The 26,547-nt window shown below is 39.8% G+C and overlaps 1 protein-coding gene across 1 annotated transcript; it reads left to right on the forward strand.

The window, feature by feature from the left end:
- Positions 1-170: 170 nt before the first annotated feature.
- On the forward strand, positions 171-3,213 carry LOC138348053 (uncharacterized). The gene is made up of 4 exons (XM_069296660.1): positions 171-418; positions 733-788; positions 894-1,120; positions 2,971-3,213. Exons 1-4 carry the CDS (start codon positions 171-173, stop codon positions 3,211-3,213), a joined length of 774 nt encoding a protein of 257 aa, XP_069152761.1.
- Positions 3,214-26,547: the final 23,334 nt, after the last annotated feature.

Below are 26,547 nucleotides of genomic sequence, written 5' to 3' on the forward strand. Positions count from 1 at the left end.
TGACAAAAGATACTGATAAAGTGGTAAATGTTGATGCTGATTTAGAGGATAACATTGCAAAAGATGCTGAAGTGCCTAAAAAGGTAACTCCTATGCCTAGGCCACCACTCTCATTTCCTCAAAGATTAGTAAAAAAGACTGAGGATGGCAAATATCGGTGTTTTATAACAATGTTGAAGCAGCTTTCTATCAAAGTCCCTTTGGTAGAAGCTTTAGGACAAATGCTCGGTTACGCCAACTTTATGAAAGATCTGGTCACAAAGAAAAGATCGGTTACTTTTGAGGATGATGATAGAATGCAGCATTGTACTGCTATTTCTACAAGATCTCTGGTCCAAAAGAAAAAGATCCGGATGCGTTTACTATTCCATGTACAATTGGGTTATTACATTTTGCTAAAGCATTATGTGATCTGGGGGCAAGCCTAAATCTCATGCCTCTCTCGATTTACAAGATGTTGGGTGTGGGTGACCCAAATCCCACTGCGATGCGGCTACTGATGGCTGATCGAACAATAAAATGGCCCATCGGGATACTTAATGATGTGCTAGTAAAAGTGGAGTCATTCATCTTTCAGGCTGATTTTGTTATTCTTGATTGTGAGGTTGATTTTGAAGTGCCTATTATCCTTGGGAGGCCATTCCTAGCTACGGGAAGAGCCTTAGTAGACATGGAAAAGGGGCAGATGAAATTTTGGTTGAAAATTGAGGAATTGACCTTTAATATTTGAAGGTCCATGAGGCAGAGTGGTGAGCTCCAATCGGTATCTGCTATATCCTACAACATGGGTGAGACATCTGAGACACAAATATAAGAATGTCTAGGTGTAGAAGCACTAGCGGCAGTGATAATGAACTTTTATAGCGATTTCATTGAATAATATGAGTCATTAGTCGCGGCGCTTGATCGAGATGATGTTTGGTTTAAGCCAAAGAAATTTGAGCTTGATATGAAAAATTGCGAGTCCCAACCCGCGAAACCATCAATAGAGGAGGCTCCAAAAGTTGAATTAAAAGCTCTTCCACCTCATCTTAGGTATGAATTCTTAGGAAATGGTGATACTTTGCCGGTAATGATTGCATCAGACCCGGATGAACAACAGGTTCAGAGTGTTGTGAAGGTACTAAAAAGGTTCAAAAGAGCTATTGGGTGGACCATTGCGGATATTATTGGGATCCCTCCTGGTATTTGCTCTCATAAAATCCAACTCATGCATGATCATAAGCCGAGTATTGAGCACCAGAGACGCTTGAATCCTCCTATGCAAGAGGTTGTGAAGAAGCAAATCATCAAGTGGTTGGATGCCGGAATAATCTATCCAATCGCCGATAGTAGTTGGGTATGCCCGGTTCAGTGTGTACCTAAGAAAGGTGGAATGACTGTGGTCCCCAATGAAAAGAATGAACTTGTTCCAATGAGACCAGTTACTGGATGGAGGGTGTGTATGGATTACCGTAAAGTGAACTCATGTACTGAAAAAGACCATTTTCCTATGCTCTTCATGGATCAGATGTTGGATAGACTTGCCGGAAAAGGGTGATATTGTTTTCTTGATGGGTATTCGGGGTATAATCAGATTTCTATTGCACCAGAAGATCAAGAGAAAACCACTTTCACTTGTCCATATGGGACCTTTGCGTTCAGAAGAATGTCATTTGGGTTGTGCAATGCACCCGCAACCTTTCAGAGATGTATGATGTCAATATTTTCTGACATGGTGGAGGATACTACAAAAGTTTTTATGGATGATTTTTTTGTTGTTGGTGATTCATTCGAGCAGTGATTGACCAATTTATCTGGGGTTCTTAAGAGATGTGAAGACTTCAATTTGGTACTAAACTGGGAAAATTGTCATTCCATGGTGAAAGAGGGTATTGTGTTGGGTCATCACATTTCAGAAAAGGGCATAGAGGTTGATCGAGCTAAAGTTGAGGTAATAGAGAGACTTCCCCCGCCGATCTCTGTGAAAGGTGTGAGAATATTTCTTGCGCATGTAGGTTTTTACCGGAGATTCATCAAAGACTTTTCAATGATTGCACACCCATTGTGCAAATTGCTGGAGAAAGAACGTAAATTTTGTTTTGATGAATCCTGTCTTAAAGCATTCGGTGAGCTAATAGAAAAGTTAGTGTCTGCGCCTATCATTATTTCTCTGGATTAGAACAGTCCATTTGAGGTAATGTGCAATGCTAGTGGGGTGGCTCTTAGTGTAGTGTTGGGACAGGAAGAAACAAAATCCTTCACCCAATTTACTATTCTAGTAAAGCCCTAAATGTAGCTCAGAAGAACTACACAGTGACTGAGCAAGAACTCCTTACAGTAGTCTTTGCTTTTGAGAAATTTCGCTCCTATTTGCTAGGTACTAGAGTTATAGTGCATACTAACCATTCACCTTTGAAATATTTGATGGCGAAGAAGGACGCGAAACCTAGGCTGATTCGTTGGGTATTACTACTGCAAGAATTTTACTTTGAAGTGCTGGATAGAAAAGGAGTTGAAAATCAAGTTGCTGATCACTTGATTCCATGGTTCGCAGATTTTGCGAACTATCTGGCTAGTGATATTGTTCCATCAGACTTGTCCTTTCATCAAAGGAAAAAGTTCATGTACGATGTGAAGAAGTTCTTTTGCGATGAACCATACTTGTATAGGAGTTGCGCCGACAGGCTTATTCGGCGTTGTGTGCCAGAATGTGAAATGTTGAGTGTATTGGAGGCATGCAATTCTTCACCTGTTGGCGGACATCACAGTGGTATCCGAACCGCTCTCAAGATATTACAATGTGGTTACTATTGGCCAACTCTTCATCATGATGTTCATGGGTTTGCTAAAGCATGTGACATATGTCAACGAGATGGTGGTATTTCAAGAAAGCAAGAGCTCCCTCTAAACCCCATTCTTGTGATTGAGTTATTTGATGTGTGGGGTATTGACTTTATGGGCCCTTTATTGAGTTCTCATGGAATGAAGTACATTCTAGTAGCAGTCGATTATGTATCTAAATGGGTCGAAGCCATATCCCTCGTAAACAATGAAGGGAAGAGTGTCACTGCATTCTTGAAAAAGAATATATTCTCTCGTTTTGGCATCCCAAGGGCCATTATTAGTGATGGAGGCTCCCACTTCTGCAACAGATTGTTCAAGGGGTTATTGGAGAAATACGGGGTTCGCCATACTGTGGTCACTCCTTACAACCCTCAAACTAGTGGGTAAGTTGAAGTGTCGAATCTGGAAATAAAATAGATATTGTCAAAAACAGTGAATGCTAGTAGAACGGATTGGTCAAGGAGGCTTAATGATGCTCTTTGGGCCTATCGGACAACATATAAGACTCCCATAGGTATGTCTCCATACAAACTTGTATATGGGAAAGCTTGTCATCTTCCAGTTGAGTTAGAGCATAAAGCCATGTGGGCTATGAAGAAGTTAAAAATGGATTGGAGAGAAGCTGCAGAGCAACGGTTAAATGGGTTGAATGAACTCGATGAATTTCGCCTAAAAGCCTATGAGAGCTCATCACTATACAAAGAAATGATGAAGAACTACCATGACAACAAAATTGAAAAGCGAGAATTTATGGTCAGGGATTTTGTGCTTTTATTCAATTCAAGGTTGCGATTGTTTTCGGGCAAGCTCAAGTCTAAATGGACTGGTCCTTACTTGGTTACCCAACTATTCCCTCATGGAGCACTTGAGTTAGAAACTAAGGAGGGTGTGCAGTTCAAGGTGAATGGACAGCGCATAAAAATCTATTTCGGGCATGCTCGTTCGGCAAATGATGTGATAGAGGCATACCATCTTGATGAAGTCTGAGTAATCGAGTGTCCCCAGTCGTGCCGCGCCATTAAATCAGGCGCTTGTTGGTAGAAAACGCAATACTTATCGTCTTTTTAGTAATGGTAGCATTTTTCTATTAATGGGTTTTAAATTTGCAGGCACATCACCAGGGAATTTTGCAGAAAATTACTCTGCTGCAGTCACTGACGGACACATCGACGGACCGTTGCACCTGTGATGGAGCGTCGTATACATCCGTCATACCAGGTACGTTTTTCTGTTGTTTTGAAACTAGGGCACGCACGACGGAACCAACTACGGGTCGTCACAACTACGATGAACCGTAGTCGGGGAACCGTCGCGTGATTAATGAGGTCTACCCAACCCGACCCGGCTGGACCCTTTTTCCAAAATCAGACCGTTTAATCTCCCCACCCCTCCATATTTCACCCCATTACTCTCTTATTTCTCCCATTGCTCTCCCTTTTAAACTTCCCCATTCCCTCCCACCATCATTGCTCTCTCACAAGTCTCCAACGCCCTAAAGTGTTATCTACTAGTGGAAACTACTGCTGTGAGTGTCTACTTGGCCACCGAGTATTTTTGCATCTGTTTTTCTCCATCTATAAGGTATGTGTCCCTAATTTATACTCATTTATCTTGCATTTTAGTTACTAGTTAGCATTAATCTTAGTTCCTCATAGTATTTTGTTTACTTTATAGGATTCTGCCTGACCTAGGTTACAAATGCTCGAAATTACCATGTTTACCACCCTAGACATAGGTGCTTTTGCATTGCTAGTTTCCCAGGTAGTTGGGGTAGACACATGTAGGTCTAAAACACTAAAAGGTTGATGTGGGTTCATCGGGGTTGCTTAGGGTACCTATAGTTCTGTCTCTGTCATTCAGAAAGAGATCCCGATGACGGACCGTCGTAGCCACGACGGACCTTCATAGGGTCCGTTGAACAAGCCCTAGCACCCCTGTCCTACTGGACATATGTGACGGATCGTCGTCCTCGCGATGGTCCGTCCTGCATTACCGTCATATTGGTCAGAGACCCCTATCCTAAGGGTCTCCATTTTATTTCAAAGTGTTCTTCAACGGACACTTGTGACGGACAATCGTACCCACCACGGTCCGTCCTGCATGACCGTAATAACAGTTAGAGACCCCTCTCCTAAGGGTATCCATTTTTTTCCCAAGTGTCCTACGATGGACATCTACAACGGACCGTCGTACCCACGACGGTCCGTCCTGCATGACCGTCATAACAGTCAGAGACCCCTCTCCTAAGGGTCTCCATTTTTTCCCCAAGTGTCCTATGACGGACGTCTACAATGGACCGTCGTAACTGTGACTGTCCATCCTGCACACACCGTCATGCTAGTCAGAGACCCTCTTTCAGGGTTCTCTATTTATACATAGTTCAAGTACACAACGACGGACCTCACCACGGTCCGTCATAGTCACGACATGCCGTCATCAGGCCCGTCGTTTGTCACTGTTTATACAGCATTTACATATTATTTTCACTGTTTTATAGCGTATGGCTTCGCTTGTCTAGTTTGCCATTACTCGTACTAATAGTGATCATTTGCAGGTACTACCTACTATGGCACCCAAGAAAGACCGAACCTACGCACGCGGGCAATCAAAGTCTTTTGCCCCATCTGCACGCTTGATCATCGGCTCTGATGATGAGCGGGACCCCGAGTATGTGCCCCCAGGCACTTCCGCACGTTGCTGTGCTGCACGTGCTCCCAGAGCCACACCCAAGATGGTGGTGTCCGGCGTAGTCACTGCCTCCCAGTCTGATGAGGAGCGCACAGTGACCGGCACACCCTCTGGGTCAGCCACAAATGATGAAAGAGCGTCTGGATCCTTAAGAGTATCATGGTCCGAGGAAGCTTCAGGCTCTGCTGAGGTTCCCGCACCCGCCACTGCTGCAGCGTCGGCCTCGTCTGATGAGGCTGATAGTTTAGACTCTACATCTGGCGCAACAGCTCAGGTCCCCACCCCAGCCTCTGACCAGCAAAACCGGTAGTGTGTCGACGACCAATTTCAAGTTTACTCCGACGGAAAGTTCCTGACTGATAAAGGAGTAATGACTCGGACACTCACCTTGGAGCGGTGAGTACTTACAGGAAGTCTCCCAACGATGCCGGAGATCCACAACCTCTTCACCAGGCATCGCTTAGAGTGCACAACACGTCCGTTGGAATGATACAGTGAGGAAATTGTCCGAGAGTTCTACGCAACATACGTAGCGAATCTCCGATCACAGATCGATAGGCGGGCTGCTCTCGCTAAACACACCCCACTGGAGCAGGTTCAAGTCCGGGGCATGCAGGTTGACATTTCCCTGCCAGCCATCCGCCGGTTTCTATACGGCATAAGTGCAGATGCTACTCAGACCCCCATCACTACCGAGTTTGACTACCGCTTGCAAATAGTAAAGGATGGACAGTTCTTGCACGAGCCAGCACTATGAGAGACCACCAAGAGGTTGATGGCCCTCCACCTGTCAGTAGATGGAGAGGGTGCGGATTGGGTAACTGAGCCGAAGGGGGCTATCAAGATGGCCAACCTCACGTTCATAGCAAAGTTCTTGTGGCTGCTCGTCCGTCACTGCCTCTCCCCCACAGCTGCTGATAGCATCGTTACCTGGGATCGAGCAGTGTTGATGGCGGTGATGATAGCCGGATTCGAGGTGGACTTCGCATGGATTCTCCAGGCAGTCATGCACGAGAGGGAATTCAAGGCCACTACTACCTACCCCTTCTCGTGTATGATCTTTGCCCTTTGCAGGTCCGCAGGTGTTCCCATATGGCATGTAGATCAGCTGAACACCCCGCATGGCACTGTTGACATCGGCCTCATCAGAGACGAGGCCAATGAGTTGGCTCCACGCAGAGGGCCCCGTCCAGAGCTGCCCCCACTTGCTGGTGATCTTGCGGATACGGTAGCCCAGGCCCGCACAACTACACAGGCGTCCACTGACACTACTCCGGTCGAGTCTATCCCGGGTAGTAGCACAGCCCCGAGCTCCTCTCGCACAGCCCCTCTACTGGCACCGGTCTCGCTTGATAGGGTCCAAAAACTAGAGGCACAAATTTCCACTCTTCTGCATCATATCCAGTCGTGGATGCAGAAAGCGATCACTGATTCTGAAGAGCGTCTAGAGCGGAAAATGCAGCAGTTTATAGAGCGGAAGATTGTTGAGGTTAACCAGCGCCTGGACGCCTTTGAGTTGAGAGTGTTAGCCTGACCAGCCCCTCCGGTGGATGTGTCGACTCTTCAGTCTGCAGTCGACAGTCTTCGTGCAGACATCGACACGATCCTAGAGGCGAGGGTGCCGGAGTCTGAGGCTCCTTCTGTCGAGCCTGCTGAGGACACCGTGCTGGCAGCCCTGTTTACTCCTTCAGAAATTCCACCACCTCCCCCTTGAGAGAGTGCCAAGAGGCGTAGGGGGCGAGCAGAGGATGAGGCGCGAGCAAGGAAGAAGGAGAGCCGAGAGATGGAGGCTGCAAGGAGAGCCTCACTTGATGAGGAGGAGGCGCACCAGATCAGAGCATCACAGTTAGCGGCTGGGGCGTCTAGCTCCCGCACTGTAGAGACAGCAGGAGGCACTACTGATGGTGCGGTTGTTGCTGAGGACACCACTGAGGGTGTCCAGATTACAGAGGACGTGGGTTCCGAGGAACCAGACCCACCATCTTGCTTATCGTCGGTGCTTTGCGCCATAGGTTTACTTCACCTACCACTCTAATATTTAGATTTTTTTTTATGAATTGGGGACAATTGGATTCTTTTTTTTTGGGGATGGGGTAAATGGAAAGTGAATGTTAGGGTGAAGTGTGAGTAGCCCAACTCACTATCCTCTTTTGGGGTTTTCTTGCCTGTGTTGTTTTCCCCCAAAAGACTAATTACTTTTTGTTGAACCGGCATGTTTATTTCTTTTGTACATAGTTTAACTCTTAAGCCTGATGGCTAAAATGATATCCTGAGAAAACTGGAAAATGTTGCATGACTAGGCATAGTAACTCATAATTGTGTGGCTCTAAGCATGAAATAGAATTACACCATTGCATTACCCTAAGTCTTCAATTCGAACTAGGTGTCTAATAATCTGGTATAGTGTTGAGATGTCAAGTGAGTGTGAGGAAATTTGAATAGTCAACTATTGGTACTGAGCTAGAACTTGCCTGGCTAGTCCTGCTAAAAGTAAGTTGTAACAGACAATTAGGAAAGGATCATAGGCCCTTATTCAAGATAGCCTATTTCAAGCCTAAATAAAACAAACCAAATGAAAGTTATCCTTCTTTGATCCAAATAATCTGAGCTTAAAATTAGACCTTTCTTTTTCACCCCAACTGATCTTTTCTGGGAACAATATGTTGGCCCTGGTCCCTCCTTGGACATGTGCACCTCAGCTTATGCCAAAAGCATAAGTTGAGGGTGGCTAATGCATAAACAACCTTCGTTATGGCCCTGATCCAACTTTGGGTATTGTGTACCTTGACTCATGGCAAAGCCATGAGTTGAGGGTGGCTATTTTGAGGAATGCTCTGGATAGTGGGGTTGAAAGAACAAAGAGAGAGAAAGAACAAAAGTAAAGTGACTCAAGAACTCGTTGAAAAAAAATAAAAAAAAAAAGAAGAGTGAAAAAAAAAGAAAAGAAAAAGAGTCACTTACATAAATGAAGAAAGAAGGGAAAATAGCAAGGTGAAAGAATGGGAGAAACTAGGCGAGATAAAGTGATCGAAAGTGGAAGGTTTAGCCGATATTTCAAGGAGTGAAAAAAGTCACTAAAGTATACCTAAATATACCCTACCTGACTCTAAGCCTATGTTACAAGCTAAGAAAGTCCTATCGTGATCCTAAGGGTTGTATAGCAAACTTAAGGCAGTGAAAATAAGGGCAAGCTTATGGAAAAAGGTATGAATTAGTGTGACTTTGTTCTGAGAGCGAGTGTTGAAAGTAATCCTTATACTCAAACTGAAATCATTGTGTGAAAAATGAGGATTTTGTTTTAAAGTGAGGACACTAGATGCAATACAGGAATTGTTAGCACCTTGGTGAGAAATTGAAGAGGATAGGTGTTAGTGCATGGTGAGTCTGTGTCATGTTCTAATCCCACAAAATTCAAGCCTAATAGTGATAGCATGCATAGATTTGATGAGATTAATCGGGATTGATAGCCAAATGATTGCAAAGAATAAAACATGAATACCATTGTACAAAGATTGTGTAGTGAGTCATAGTGCGTCGCTTGAGGACAAACAACGAATTTAAGTTGAGGGTGTTGATATACCGTGGTTTCAAGGTATAATTAATACTTTAAACATATGTTTAGTGTGTCTGAAAGTCTTTTTGTTATATTTTTTATATGAGTTTCTCTTTGTTTTGCAGGAAATCTGTCCAAAGTTGAATGTAGAGATTTTGAGTGAAGAAATGCAGAAGAGACCACCTACGGAGCTGATGACGGTCCGTCGTGCTTGTGACGGTCCGTAGGTGGCAGCGTAGAGAAGTTGCTGAGGCAAAATGGGGATGTCTGACCAAGTGTGGGGTTACGTAGCTTGTGACGGTCGTCGTGGCTACGACGGTCCGTCCTGCAGGTTCGTCATGAAGTTTAGAGAAGTGATCCCAGTACCCAGATTCCAAGAGTTGAAGTGTTTTGAAACGAAGACCCTCGACGGACCGTTGTGCCTATGACGTTCCTCATATTTGACGTTGAGGGGAATGAAGAGAGCAGCAGAAGAAATTGCTATGTATGGGACGACGGAGTCCATGACGGTCCGTCGTGACCACGACGGTCCGTCGCGAGGTCCGTTGACCCAGCCTTGTTTTTGCATATTTCCAGCAATTAGAATCCTTGTTTAATTAGGTTTTTATTTTTTTATAAACAGTTCGAAAAACCTCGTTCTTGAGGTTAGACTCTGCTAGATTAGACATCATATTATTAGACTCTCTGTATTAGTGTGTTGATTTGGAGATTCTTACAAGTGATTTTTGGTGATTAATCAAGCAAATTTTCGGACTTTATTCTTTCTCATTGAATTAAGTACATGAATTCTTATTTAATATATTTGAATATTGTGTTTATGGCTATGAGTAACTAAACTCCATAACTAGGGTTGTGGGAACCATAGGCAAATAATGAGATAAACCCTAATTAAAAGAACAATTCTACAATAGTGTCTTACATGTATTAATAATTCTTTCGTTTAGCAGTCTTTTTAATGGATGGCCAACGTTAGAACTCATCTTAATGCTACTTGCCGGACCAAGGAGGTAGATAATAGGAAAAGAATTATTAACATAGATTTAGTGCATACTATCTAATAGGCTAGTATTGATTGGTACGAGGTAATAACTTAGTCAAATATCGAATACAATGCTTAATATGAGGTAAGGATAAGGGTTAGGATAGCAACACACGTAGGCGGACCAAGGTGCGGAGTGAGATTTTCTAGATGCCATACCAAGGATTTAGAAATAATTAACTTATCACTTTGCATGCAAGATACTAGGAAAGAATTGTTATAGTTAGAGTTATCAAGTTATGAATCTGTGGGGAACACGTAAACCCTAGTTACTTTAATTAATTGATTAAAACCCAACATTAAAAGCTGTTAAGTGTCTCTTTCAAGTTCGTTGTTTATTTTCACTTATTTAGAGATAGAACCCCCCTTTTTATATATTTACTTTCCAAGGAAGTTATTGACCAAACGATAGTAATAATAGGTTGAGGTTAAGTCTAGACTATTTTCCTCGTGGGAACGATCCCAACCTCACTAGTTGGGTTATTTACTTGACACGACTGCTTTACTTCTCATTTGAGAAGTAAGTTTGAGCGTATCAGTTAACCGAAATAGACCATGTGCGCTAATCATGGAATCTAGTGTGGTGAATCCTATAGTAAAAGAAGGTGCTCTACTTTCCAAGATAGAGCTTAAATATAAACATATATTTCTAGGTGGATCCAACAGCTAGTCTTCCTATGGGGGAAACATAGTTAAGGAACTAGAATATATTTCTTGAACCCTTTACATTACCATTATCATTGGAGCCCTCATCTCATAAAGATGGATAGGGTGAATGTCCCTCCAAAGGGAGTCAACACCTCTTGTGGAACTATAGGGTGAATCTTCCTGTATAGGAAGTCAATACCTCTAACTTTCAAGTTCACTAGGTCTAAGCAAAAATTCCTGTTTGAAATGTCTTTAATCCTTTATTAATCATCATATCTTAATTTAGTTCATAGGAGACTAATCCCTTGTATATAATCATTGTTAACTCAGTTGAAATGGCATGATAACATCCTTTCAATATGACCCTCATATATGAGATTAGCACATCATCATGATTATTTCATAATACGGCACATAAGCAATTCTTTACAACCCTTATATACTTACATCTTAAGCATAATCTTAGAATCTAATAATCAAGACATTTCAATTTCATCATCATACCAAGACCTATCTAATGAAATCCCAAGACATGCTTCAATTGAACTACATCATCAAGTAACAACCTTCATATTTGAAGTAAAGGTTAAAGATCACAACGTCTTATAAACTTCTCCTTCAAAATCCATCATGATTGGTCTTACCCTCAACCAATCTAGTTTAATCCATCAATAGGTATAACAACATCATACAATCGTCACTGTCCCAATAAACTTTCATTCACAATCTAGGGTTATGGGCGAATGTTTATTCATTAATTATTAAAGAACCAAAATCAACCCCAACAACAATAGATATTAGCCAGTCCATAAACGAATTGGGACAAGTAAAACAGCCCACACATTAATGTACTTCCATCAATATACAAGTAAGAACCAAGAAATGGGTAATTTGGGAAGAAGACTTGATCCATACAAAATCCCCTTTCATTAAAATCAATTACTCATCAATATGTACTTAATTAGATAATAGGTAACCATAATCAAACATAATTAATCATCAATTTTGACTTTAAAAGAAAACCCATTTGTAGAAGAAAACCCTAAATTTTGGGTAACTTGAAAACAAACTTTGAAAGGACCTGTTGGGGAAACGAATCCCAAGAGTGAAGAATCCATAGCGTAATGAAGCTTGTTCAATTTGGCTTTCAATTTGGGTTTGTGTTTTGGAATTCGAAATGAATTATCTTTTACCTAATGTCAATATATAGTCCACCCCCAAAATACCAACACTTTCCATCATTAAGTTGGACTTCCAAAAGTGAAGTCAAACTTCATTAAAGTGTTTTCCCCCCTCAACCTTCACCCCTCACTTCACGGTCCATGAAGTTCATGATGCACTTTGGTGGTGGTAATGGAAGGTGAGGAAGTAGCTCCCTTTAACAATCCACCTCCACTTCCCTTATATGGAAAGAACACTTGATACCCTTTACCCCTTCTACGAATATTCACTATAGCCCGTTAAGTGGCTCGTTGATCTCTTAGGCAGTCGTTCCCCAATACCTCACCAAACTCTCCTTACTTGGCTAAGGCATTTTAACGGACAACCCTCACCTTCCGTAAAAGGAACAACGAGTCATAATGTTGATCCTGGTGCCTTGGACTGTTTCTTAGGTCCTAAAAAATATTTTCCCCCCACGTTGGCTGTGTCTATGACAACGAGTCGTAGTCATGATCGTAAAGAGTGAGGATGTAGCCTCCCTTATGGGGTAGCCTTGGACTTTTGGATTTGGCTTGCCCTTAGATGATGACCCTCCTCACTTGGCCTACCTCCCCTTTACGTCATCTTAATCACCTATGTCCATTTTCATCATCTCACCAAGATTAATTTTTTTGACACCTCCTTAAAACATTCAAGACACCCCACTAATCCAAGTTACAAGTTCACTGAACGTCCTGGACATTCCTTGACGTTTTAAGTCCAACACCTCCTAAATGTTTTATATACATTATTTTAGGACCTAAAAAGTGTTACAGGTATTAGTTCACCATGTGAGGCTTTAGGTTACGTCTTGGACTTTTGGTGTGTTACACACTCTTCTAAGCAACACCATCAAGAATCCTAAACACGATGGGCATTGCATGACAGTCACTACTCGAAGTGGTAATAAGACCATTGATTCACCCATGACGATTGTAGTATAAGGTGATACGAAAAAGGAAAAAGATGTAGTAGACTCTAGTGTAGAGTTGGTGGACCAAATGATAAAAGAAGCGGAGGTATCTAATAAAGTGGTCCATTCCTAGATCTCCACCATCATTTCCACATAGATTAGTGAAGAACATGGAAGATGGAAATATTATCACTTTATTGCTATGTTGAATCAACTTTCTATTAATGTGATATTGATAGGATATTTGGACCAAATGCCCGGATATGCTATGTTTATGAAGATATGGCGACGAAGGAGAGATCAGTGAGTTTAAGGATGATGACAATTTGATGACAAAGAAGAGATCCATGTGTTTTGAGAATGATGACAAATCGAACATTGTAGTGCTATTGCTACAACGTCCCTTGTACAAAAAATGAAGGATCCGAGTGTGTTTACCATTCCATGTACGATTGGGCTACTTCACTTTGCAATGGCACTTTATGATATTTGACCGAGCATAAACTCATATCATTATACGTTTATAAGAAGCTGGGTTTGGGAGACTCAAAGTCTACTACGATGCAGTTATTGATGACCGATCAAATTGTGAAGAGGCCAATAGGTATACACAATTATGCGATTCTGAAAGTAAAGTTGTTCATCTTCCAAGCCAATTTTGTGATTCCTGACTGTGAGGTATATTTTGAGGTCTCTATCACTCTAGGGAGACCATTCCTTGCCACTAGATGTGCACTAGTCGATATAGAAAAGGGGTAGATAATGTTTAGGTTGAATAATGAAGATTTGACCTACAATATTCATTAGTAAATGAAGTAGAATGGTGAGATCCAAATGGTGTCCGCTATATCCTACAAGGTTGAGAGTGTGTCCGAGGTTTGAATCAAAGAGCGAATAGGTGTTGAGGCACTAGCAGCGATCATGATGAATTTTGACAGTGATGGTATTGAGGAGTGTTGTTATTTGGTGGTTGCACTTAAACGGAATGAATATCGGTTAATGCCAAAGAAAATAGAGTTTCATATGAAGCATCGAGAGTCTCCACCTACGAGACCATCTATTGTTGAGGACCTAAAATTATAGCTTAAAGCCTTACCACATCATTTTTGGTATGTGTTTTTGGGCACAAATGACATTTTGCCAATAATAATTGCATCCAAGTTAAATGGGAAACTAGTAGAGTGCTTAGTGGAGGTGTTTAACAGGTTCAAGAGAGACATAACTTGGACTATTGCGGGTATCATTGTGATCCCTCAATGTATTTGTTCCCTCAAAATCCAACTCATGCCCGATAAGAAACCGAGTATTGAGCACCAAAGAAGGTTAAATCCACCTATGTAAGACAGAGTGAAGAAAAGATCAAGTGGTTGGATGTTGGATCAATTTATCCTATTACGGACAACATATGGGTGTTCGTGTTAAGTGCGTGCCTAAAAAGACTTGAATGACAGTGGTACCTAATAAAAAGAAACACATTGTTTCAATGCATCCAGTAAACGGATGGAGAGTCTGCATGAACTTCCATAACTTGAATGCTTGGACATAAAAAGACCATTTCTCCATGCCCTTCATGGATCCTATGTAAGACATACTAGTAGGCAAAGGTTTGTATTCATTTCATGATGGTTATTTGGTCTACAAAGATATATCTATTACCCTTATGGAACGTTTGCCTTAAAAATATTGTCGTTTGGGTTATGTAATGAACATGTGACCTTCCAACGTTGTATCATGTCGATATTCTATGATATGGTGGAGGACATGGTTGAGGTATTTATGAATAATTTTTGTATAGTGGGAGACTCCTTTGATCGGTGTTTGAGTAATTTTTATGAGGTGCTCAAGAGGTTTAAGGATTGTAATTTGGTATTAAATAAGGAGAAATGTCACTTTATGGTGAAAGAAGGCATTGTTATTGATAAAGTATAAGTAATTGAAAGGCTCCATCAACCCATCTCTGCCAAAAGTGTTAGAAGTTTCCTTAGGCGTGCTAGATTTTATCGGAGGTTCATAAAGGATTTTTTTATAAATTGCACACCTTTAATGAAAATTGCTCAAGACTGTAAGTTCAGTTTCAATGAATATTGTCTGAAAGCACTTATGATGTTGAAAGAGAGTGATATGTCATGCAAGTAGGGAATTTTGGTGTGGTATTGGAACAGGGAAAGGATGAAATCCTCCATCCATCTACTATGTGAGTAAAGCCATGAATAAAGCCCAAAAGAACTGCAAGGTAACAGAACAAGAACTTCTTACAGTGGTGTGAGAGTAATAGTGCATACCGACCATTCTACTTTTAGGTACTTGATGGAGAAGAAGGTTGCAGCCAAGGTTTATTAGATGGGTACTGTTGCTGCAAGAGTTTGACTTTGAGGTCAAAGAAACAAAGGTGAATTATAATTAGTTTTCGACCACTTGCCTAGATTGGAGGATGAAGTTATGTGTGAATTGGGAGGAAAGGCTGAAATTGATGATGTATTCCCACATGATCATGCATTTGCTGCATCTCTAGATTCGATCCCACGGTTCGCACACTTTCTGAAATATTTGGAAAGTTATATAGTACCGTCAGACTTGACCTTCCACAAGAGAAATAAATTCATGCATGATGTGAAAAAGTTCTTTTGAGATAAGTCTTACTTATATCAAAGTTGTGCTAGTTGGATAATTCACCGTTGTATACCTGAGGTTGAGATGTTGAGTGTTTTTTAAGAATGTAACTGCTTGCCTGTGGGTGGCCACCATAGTGGTATCCGTACTGCGCATAAGATCCTGCAGTGTGGATACTATTTGCCAACCATTCCCAAGATGCTCACGATTTCGCCAAATCATGTGATCAGTGCCAATGAGATATAGGATTTTTAATTGGCTAGAACTTCCCTTGAATCTTATTCTGGTGATCGAGCTATTTGATGTATGGGGAATTGTGTTTATGGAACCGTTGGTGAGTTCTCATGAGATAAAGTATATTCTTATGGCAGTTGACTATGTGTTTAAATGGGTGGAGGCAATTGCGCTTCCTAACAATGAAGGAAAGAATGTCACTGCATTCTTGTAAAATAATATCTTCTCCTGATTTTGCAGACCTAGGGAAATAATTAGTGATGGTGTCTCTAACTTTTGTAATAAATTTTTCAAAGGGTTATTGGGGAAATATGTTGTTCGCCATAATGTGGATATTCCTTACCATCCATATTCTAGTGGGAAAGTCCAGGTGTCCAATCGTGACATCAAGTAAATTCTAGAAAAAAACGTGAATGTTAATATAACGAATTGGTCAAGGAGGATTGATGATGCTCTATGGGCCTACAACATTGTATATGGGAAAGCCTGTCACTTGTCAGACGAGCTAGAGCACAAGGCTATATGGTCAATGAAAAGAGTGAAGTTGGATTTGACTGAAGTAGCAGAACAAATATTAAATGGGTTTAATGATCTTGATGAGTTTTGCCTAAAGTCCTATGAATGTTTAGCCATCTACAAAGAAAAGATGAAGAAGTATCACGACCAAAGTATTGAGATGCAAGAATACACGGTTGGTAAACTATGTACTTCTATTAAACTTATGGCTACACCTCTTTCTAGAAAAACTCAAGTCCAAGTTGAAAGCGCCATTCCTCATAACTAAAGTGTTCCCACATGGATAGGATAAGTTGGAGAACAAGGAAAGAGAAAAGTTCACGGCTATTGGACAAAGGAAAAAGATCTATCTAGGCTATGTGGAAAGTGTTCATGAAGTGGTTGAAGCCTATCATATTATGAAGTCTAAGTAATCAAGAGAAATGTGTCATGCCACGACGTGAAATCAAATTCTTTTTTGGGAGGCAACCTAAGGTGTACTCTCTCCCTAGTAGCAAGAGTCATAGTTTTTTTTCTTTAAATATTTCATTTTTTCTTTCGTTCTAGTGTTTGATAGATAAAAGTATGGGGTCTGTGTCTTAAAAGTTTCTAGGAAAATAGAAAGAGAATGGCCTAATTGGTTCTACATGTGTATGGAGAAAAAGCACAAATCCGCAAAAAGATGGTCTGGTCCAGAGATCTATGAACCATACCGACAGCCCATCGACTCATCGACGGACCGTTGTATGGTGTCCATAGATCCCATGTTTGTTTTTAATTTCTTTATAAGTCTGAAGTGATTGATTGTCCCAGTCGACGGACCGTCTCTGGGGTTTTGTAGGTCCAAATCTGCCAGCGACTCGACCCGTCAGGTAATATTAAAAGACATAACCTTTCAAATTCATCCCTTCTTTCGATTTTCTTTAAAATTTACTTCCATTATTGTTATAACCCATCGATTCCCCCCCATATTTCACTTCAAAATAAATAAACTACCCTTCTCAAAAAAAATTGTCCCATAAGTTTTATAAATTCATAAACACTCTCTTCCCCAAATTCTCTTTTTCTCCATTATTAAGAGGCCGATGATCGAGTTCGGACACATAGGATGCTTCCTCAAAGTTCAAAAGTGCACAAAACCACACCACTACTATGAAAGGTACTTCAGTTTAACGTTGAATTCTCATTCATAGTTGTATATTGATGTTCGGGTGTGGATCTGGACCTTCAGATTAAATTAAGTTAAATGGCATACTTGAAATTCATAATTACTCCCATAGGGATAATGGACATTTGTTGTGTAGCAAAGTATACGATTTAAATTCTAATTTATCTAAATAATCTAACTTACCTTTCCATGTTCTTAGTAAATTGATCGAATCATTACATAAAAGAGGAACTCTAGAAATGAAGAACCCATATTGGGTGTGTAAAAAGTGCATGTTGAATCTTGATTGTGGCAAAAGCGGGTCACCAAAGACAAAAATTGGAATTGGTAAAAAGGCATGAATTATGTCACAGGCCAACAGTACGAGACCCTATCTACGGACTGTCGATTGATCTAAGAGTTGTTGATGTGGTCCGTCAATTTAAACACCCTGAAAAAACTCTAAATTCAAAATGATGGAAGTGGCCTACGATCCATCGATTGATCGATGAACACTGATAGACGTTTGTCATTTCCATCATAGAACATGTTTCACTGCTTTCAAAAAATAAATATCAATGTGAGACGAAGAAAGTCGACCATTGTCCATCGAGTCATCGATGGGACGTTCAACACGTCCATTCTTCCCATCAAAATCCATGTTTTGAACCAATCATAAAAATAACTCGAAGTGTGGGATGACGTACATGATCGATAGACCATCGAATCATAGACGCCATCAATAGTGTCCGTCAACATGACACTATAATAACAATATTCATTTCTGAGTTTCAAGTTTACTTTATTCTGTTGTTTATCTAGTGTGTTTTGGTTCTATGATGATACTAACAATTGCTTCAATGTTACAAATGACTCCCAAGAAGTACGTTGTCTACTGCAAGAGGGGAAAATCGGAGTTGGTTTCTCCGTATCATTAAATGATCAAAGATGACTTCGATAACAAGTGAGACCCAACCTATTACCCTCTAGGTTCAACAACACCAACTGCAGCATGTCTCGCTAAGGGAACCACCCGGAAGGTGACTCCCGGTGGATTCACTGTCTCCAGTCTGATGAGGAGCGCACACTGAGTGGTTCACCAATTGGGAATGCTTCCAGTTATGAGGAAGGATCAACATCTGGCTCTGAATCTACCACTGCTTCAGTGTCCGCCCAATTTTTTGGGTGAAAAGCAGCCATTACTTTTGGTTCAACCTTTTAGGGAGTTAGTACATCGGGGGAAAAATACCACGAAGCCTCATCTGATGAGGGTACAATTTTAGAGTCTACACCCACACCCCAAGCAGACGACCCCACATCAATTTCTCATGAAAAAAGTTGATGGTGCATCGAGGGTTATTACTACGTGTAGAGGGATGCTTAATGACAAGGGGTGATGACCGGGTTTGTCACTAAGGGCCGTCGTGTCCTCATAGGGAGTCTTTACACAATCTTCGAGGTATAGAGACAGTTCAATTTCGATAAATGCGATGGGATGGCTCAAGACTTGAATAGCTACAACGAGGAGATTGTTCTGTAGTTTTATGCCTCCTCCATAGCCATTCTATGAGGGTCCATCTATAAGCGGGCAAGACCTATAAAAAAATATCCCCTAACTTATATCATCGTTCAGGGATGCCAAGTGGATAAGTATGCAACAACTATCAACCGCTTCCTATATGGATCCTCCACCGGATCATAGTGGACCCAAAATACTTCAAAGTTTGACTATTGGTGGGAGATTGTTCAGAGTGGTTTTTTAGAGAAATTTGGAGCAGTGTGCGACATTGAAAAAATGGTTGGCTCAATATATAGCGTCAGACGGTGAGAGGTTAGATTGTGTTATAGATCCCTGAGGGCTCATCAAGAGGGTCAATATCACCTTTGTGGCCATGTTTTTCTGGTTGTTGCTTCGGCACTGATTATTACCCACCAAGGCCGAGAACGTACTTAACTGTGATAGGCGGTGATAGTGGCAGCATTGGTAGTAGAACTGGTGATAGACTTCGCTGTAATTATTAAAGCATAGATTCATGAGAGGTTGTTCAATATCTACCACTTACCCCTTTCCCTTTCTTATCTTCATGATATTCAGGGACGCCAGAGTGCCAATTTGGCACAGTGACAAACTTTGTAAGCTGACAGGTACTCTAGATATAGGTCTCATCAAAGATAAGGCCTATTTGACTTCACCACACACAGGGCCCAGGATAGAGGTGCCTCCATTGCGCAAGAATTTGAATGACCCTAACGCACAAGGTTCTGCTAACCCCACTCTGACCTCGTCTTCACATGTAGCCAACAAGCCCCCTAAGTCGTCAAGATCTACACCACCATTTCAGGCGTTGGTCCTTTTAGTTTGAGTTCATAAGTAAGAGGTACAAATGGACACTTAGCTCTATTATATTCAGCCTTGGATGCAGAATCCATTGTTGAGGTAGAGGACCGCATAGTGAAGCGGGTGGCCAAGAAAGTCGAGATGCAGATCTAGGCGGTAGACAAACACCTCAATGCCTTTGAGCTAGGGGTTCTAGCACGCCTTGTCCCCAGTTTTGACCTCACTACTCTCTAGTGTGAGTTAGCCAGCCTGTGTACCGACGTCAGTGCCATCTTAGATATGAAGAGGAATGAGCTAGAGACTTCTCCCACTAAGCTAGCATAGTACTCGGTGCTTGATGCATTGGTCAATTTTCATGTTGAGCCACAGCCTAAGAAGCGTGTGTGTTCCAAGAGACACCATTCGAGCCACACAAAATTTACCGATAATGAGGCCCGTCCTAGAAAGAAAGAGAGGAAAGAGTTGGATCGATCAAGGTTAGCCGCCTTAATAGATGAGGAGATACGTCAAATAGGAGAATTAAAGATTAATGATGGGGCGTCCAGTTCTACATCGGCGAGCAGTGAGAGGAGCACTATTGATGTTGCGTAGGTTGCTTTGGCCGCTAGTGAGGGTGGCCCACTTTATAATCCAGCGGGTTCTGGGAAATCGGACCCACCTTCTTGTTGATAGTCCTCAGTGAAATGCGCCATAGGTTTGCTTCACCTACCTCCCTATTACAATCACATCTGAGGAGTACCCCCTAGAAGTAACATGTTGTACTTAACCTTTCGGAGGTCTTTTACAAGCCCATAGTTATCATTCATCGCATTGTCATAGTAAATTTAGTAGAAAATTTAAAACTTTCCATTTCACATCATATGCTAGAAACTTCACTTCATTTATACTCAAAATATCATATTAAATGCTTAGACTTTAAGTCTCTTTGTCATACTAGACACGACATCGTAAGAGTACAATAGGGACATGACCCTTTTTACGTAATCATAAGTATACGATTTATAAAACTTTAGAGTAAACATGAGTAGGAGATCCTTGGAACTCAAGGATTCCTTCTCTTGAGCTTGGGAATAATCTATCAAGCTTCTCACCATTTAATACATCCTTTAAGCATCCATAACCTACACTTTGTGTAAAAAGTAGACAAGAATGGTATTAGTACAAGAATGCACTAAGTATGGCAACTATAAAAAAACAAGCATTAAAAGGGACATTTTCTTGAAATCATACTTCATGCCTTTTTGATTAAATCTTTACAAAACCGTTGTACATTTGAAATTATATCAGTCACATACTTCATATAGACATTATTAAAGGCCAAACATCATAGAAAAACACATATTGAATGTAAGTCATATTTGTGGTCACTTTATAATGAGCTCTTTTACTTTACAGTGAGCTATCTTCTCTATTATTCACTAACTTTGGAAGTAACCCTCCAGTGATACATGGTGCAATGCATCACCTTAGGCCACTAAGAAAGAATACATATAACCTATAAAAGCCAACACATACCATCATACAAGTATAAACTATTAAGGACACGTTTAAGTGAAGGCTCTATTGACTTTACAATAAGGTACATCAATTTGCACATATAATGGCTTCACTTGACCATAGTCATTATAAGATCTTATTCATGACCCCAGTCTTAGTCTAATAGAGCAATTTACATGTGAAGCCCCATAACCTCGCACATACTAAGTAAACCCTTCATGAGACTACAAACCTTAACACATCATATATTAACATTAACAAGTGAAGGCAACTTCATCCCAAGATAGGAAAGACCTTAATCATATAGGCATTAAGACAAACATTATGCATATAGGGATACGTTCACATCTTTTAAACTTATATCATGCACAAATTTATGACAAGTAGACAATTACTAGAATATCATGCATAAAGACATAAGCATAATCATACATATTAGGCCACCTCCCTAGGACTTCCTAATGAGCTACTTATGCAATGTCTAGATGTGTTCATTACTTCCACCTATCCTAAGTAACCTCCCTTAAGTCATCCATGTTAAGATTCTAGTCATTTACTTCCATTGTCCATTTTACTTTGGGGAAACTATCGCCTTAACTGACACCAAGACCATGAGTACTAAACATGGAATTTGGTGTTGTAAAGACTTACACCAATGGTAGGTGTTTTTACCAAGCTAAAGTAGAATAATAACACATGCTAGCATTTTAGTTGATATCACATGGCTAGATCCTATGAGGCAAGCATAGTTTATAGAACTAAGAGTATGATCCCTCTACATGCCATTTGGCTATTCAGGCCTCCTCTCACGAAAAAATATTGGTGAACCTTTCTCAAAGGGAAGCCACCACCTCATGTTGATCCATAGGTGAGTATTCCTCTAAGGGAAGTCAACACTCTATAAGGAACAAATGGTGAATCTTCCTCCAAGGGAAGTCAACACCTATAATTGTCAAGTTCACTCGGTTCTAAAATAAGTTCCCTTTATTTAAAAGTCTTTATTAACATTTTTTATAAATCATAGGCTTACAATAGTGATTTGTTTATATTCTTATAGAATATTTAAGCACCTATCTAGGTTTAGAGTATTCTTAGGAACACCCTTCAAGGACACTCAATTCAGTAGATCATCATTAATGTGTGTGTGTGTATACATATATATGAGAAAACTTTTCACATAACACATTAAGTTAAAAGATGTTCATACATTCATATTTATGCACATCTAATCTAAAACTAGAACAATCGTAGGAAGGCACATATGTGTAATGCATAGACAAAGTACCATACCCTTGACCATACAAGTACACCTATCAAGTCATCCTAGTTAAGGAAGCAAATATCATACTTTCAAAAACATAAGCTTAAGATGCATAGTAGTAGACACTAGTGAAAATGAGAACTACTTTTCATTTAGACACCATGATGTATACTACTTGTAAGCATGCATGATGAGTGAGTGTGTGTGTACATTAGTGAACATTATCACATAATGGCTATCAATAACACATTGAGGCATCCATCCTATTAGACCGCATTACACTTTCAAGCATAGACCGAATAACACCATTTAGCATTGGAGGCAAGACAATCTTCACATTTCATTCAAGACTACTAAGTTTAGTTATTAACACACTCACCTAGCGATGCATGGGTATGGGTAATCCATACTTAATACTTCATTGAAGTCAGCACATACACATAGTCTCAACATAACCATTTACATGTTCATCACAATAGTAACATAACCTACATTCACAACTATAGTAGAAGACTAGGCACAAGTTACACATAAGATGATCATCATAACCACTCATTCATATATTTATCAATTTTCCTTTAAGGAAATTTTCAACACATATATAATGACAATAAAGTAAACACCGCCACCATAAGTTGACCATACCACACAATGCAATACAAGGCTTCATCAACATTATTATAAAGAAGTAGAGAAGTAGAAGAGTTGAGAAATTCTTATGAATCATTTAGCCTTTGGTAATCATTGACCATTACTAATCTTTCATAAATAATTCAAATATAGGGCAGTATCTAAATTACCATAACTATCAAATAAACCATGAAAAATTCGCTACAAGATCATATTACAATCTAATACAATATATCACATATATACAAGAGAGTAGAAGAACATAGATCTTTAACCCAATTTAATTGCATTGATCATCAATAAAAATTCATCAAAAATATACATGTACGGAAGTAGCTAAAGAGATCATTATTCAAACGAAATCATACTTCATCTACCCTAACATTTAGATCATGTCATACATACTACAACATTCACTTTGTAGGCTAAAATAATCTAAATCAATATTTACTAGTAAAATGGTTATCTATTCATGTTAGATAAATTATACATAATTATCATCACATTATACAAATAGGAATTATTTATTGATAATTAACCATGATCGAGTCATATAACAACAAACCTAACGTCAACATCACAAGTTTCCACTTAATAAACTAGAAGAACCTATATTAATTCACAAAAGCCATCTTTAATTTGATCATAAAGGATTTATAATTACAATTTGAAAATCTTATTAACCTAATGCACTAGCTTCAAAATCCACAACATAATCGAATTCCACTATTATTCATTAAAAGGTCCATATTACAGTGATCACATAAAGGCTATATTAGTCATGTTCAAATCTTCATATATTCATCCACATGAATACTTCATCATAAACTACTCATAAATGCACGTAAATAACAGTAGATATAAGCAATTCAATGTAAGATAATCAAAATTCAATCATTAACAAGCCATGATCACAATGCCCATGCAAGGGCGAAATAGATTTTGGGAGGAGACATGGGTTCATAATGCAATTGTATTGAAATTCAAATTAAAACACCAATACATAAACATCAATTCATAATGATTAATCCATTAAAAACGTTTTTAGAAAGAACCCATGGCTAGATTGAAGAAGAAGAGATTTGATCATGAAACTTCTTTAAAAAACAATTAGATTAACTCTCCAAGTGAAAGGTTAGTTAGAGATGAAGGACCACCATACCTTTGTATGGTTGAAACCCTTTAAAAATTTATGAATAATATAGGTTAATATAAGCTCCAAGCTGTTCTTAAGCTTCACAAACAATGGAGGTTTCTACGGAGCATTGGTTTTGGAGGGAAAGTGTATTTTGTGTTTATGGGATTGGGAATGGATTGATCACATTTCTAATCACTTATATACACCCAAAAAAATCTAAGTAAATAAATTAAGGTCAGTTAAGGAGGTCGGGTGATTTCCCATTCACCCCTTTAATGAAACAGTGCGCATGGCATAAGTTGCAGGCCGCAATCGACAGGAACCATCGACGGCCAGTAGGTCCATCGATGGGTCCTCTGTGGATTTAGTAGATTAGATCTTGGATTGTTCTTTGGTTGTTCCTTTCTCAGTCTATGTTTCCATTGACGAGATCTCATCAACGGTCTGTTGGTCAACCAATTGGGTGTCCTTTGGTTTAGTCGATTGACACTGCCAAGGTAGTGTCTCGACAGCCCTTAAGTCCTTCTTATGGATCCGTTTACGGGGCCCTTGAGAAGTCGTACCTAGACGTTTCAAACGTAAATATGTAGATTTACAATTCAAGGACCTTCTATGAAAGTTTCACCCAAATATCACACATAAAACACGTCCAAACATGCTACGCCCCTTCAAGACTTACTTGAACGTCTCAAGGGCTATCTTTTGAACCTCTTAAACGTTCTTGGTGTTTTACCTCAAATCTTCACAAAACTACATATACAGCAAATAAAAATAATTAGAACTTATTTTATGACTTCATAAGATTCTAACATACAAATATAAGCAAATATACACACATGAGGCACATAGGTCACTACTCATCGAACGTCTTGGTCATCCCTTGATGTTTGACTTCCAAATTACCTCAAACTTTACACACTGACTCTAGAACATATTATAAGTCATTTCAGGAACTTACAACCTTATTATGAACATATTAGTCTCTATACACCCTAACTCATTTTTGGGGTCTTATAATTGCTTTATTTTTATTGCATTGGGATAATTGCAAGTTTTTTATTGGGGTTGGGGTAAATGGATAGTGAGTCGTAGGGTGAAGTCTGAGTAACCTAACTCATAATCCTCTCTTGGGGTTTTCTTGTCTGGGTTCTTTATTCTTAAGAGAAAACTTTACTGTTTGTTGAACCGGTGGTCGCAGTTTATACAAGTATAAACGCATGAAAAATGAAGCATGATTGTTTAATAAAATGACACCCCATCCTGGATAGTTCTTGCATTTATAGGTGAAAATAAGTTGTATGTGTTTGGTCTAAGTATGAAATGAATCGTCAACCACTGCGTGACCTTCAATAAAAACATGAACTAGAAAAGCTGATAATCTAATAGTGTAATGATGCGCAAAGAGAGTGTGAGGAGATTTGAGTGTTCAACAGTTGGTACCTAACTAGAACTTGTTTAGTTGGCACTACAAAGGGAATCTGTGTAAGAAGATAGGAAGTGATCTAGGACCTTGTTTGGAATAACCAATAGCTAGCCTAAAAGAAGTGAACCAAATAAATGTCCTTTTTTTATCCAAATATGTTGAGCCTGTAGTAGAAAAGATTTTTTTTATCACCAACTCACATTCCTAGGGTCCAATGTTTTTGGCCCCAGTCCCTCCTTACACATGTGCCCCTCAACTTAGGCTAAAAGTATAAGTTAAGAGTGATTTATGCAAAAAACGACCTCGTCTTGGCACTGGCCCAAATTCGTGTATTGTGTACCTAAACCCATGGCAAAGCCATAAGTTGAGGATTACTATTATTTCTTTTTACCCAAAAACGGGTATGAAAAGAGTTTGATGTTCAAAAGAAATGCTTAAGTGAGTGCAAGATGTAACTTGTTGAAATTATCAATTTATGGAAAAAATAAAAGGAAAACAAGGGTTTTAAGAGAAAAATATAGAAAAGAAGTGAAAGTCACATGAAAAAAAAAAATAAGGCAAAGAAGAGAAGAAAAGGTAAACGGGATGTCTAAGGAAACGAAAAGAGGTAGGAAGCTTAGTGGTGATGTCAAGGAGGGAAAAAGTCACTAAAAATGTACCAAATGTATCACACCTGACCTTGAGACTATGTACAATAAAAGAAAGTTCTACCGTGATTCAAGAGTCTAGTGTGGTGAACCTAAGCAGTGAAAACAAGGGAAATCTTGTGGCGAAGAGTACTAACTCTATTTGAACTGGTTCTTGCCCATGAGTGTTGAACAAAAATTCATTCACCTGAATGCATAATCATTGTTTGAAAATGAGAATTTTTTTGAAGTGGCGGTATCGGAAAGTTGGTACCTCAGTA

Source organism: Solanum lycopersicum, chromosome 4 (assembly GCF_036512215.1).
Source record: "Solanum lycopersicum chromosome 4, SLM_r2.1".
In the NCBI taxonomy this organism is placed as follows: Eukaryota; Viridiplantae; Streptophyta; class Magnoliopsida; order Solanales; family Solanaceae; genus Solanum; species Solanum lycopersicum.

What these genes read in the sequence shown, in the direction of transcription:
- LOC138348053 (XM_069296660.1), top strand. Translation starts at nt 171, where the DNA reads ATGTTGAAGCAGCTTTCTATCAAAGTCCCTTTGGTAGAAGCTTTAGGA. An exon ending in AAGCATTATGTGATCTGGGG is followed by an intron (nt 419 to 732) that starts GCAAGCCTAAAT and finishes TAATATTTGAAG; the next exon opens with GTCCATGAGGCAGAGTGGTG. An exon ending in AGGTTCAGAGTGTTGTGAAG is followed by an intron (nt 1,121 to 2,970) that starts GTACTAAAAAGG and finishes CATGGAATGAAG; the next exon opens with TACATTCTAGTAGCAGTCGA.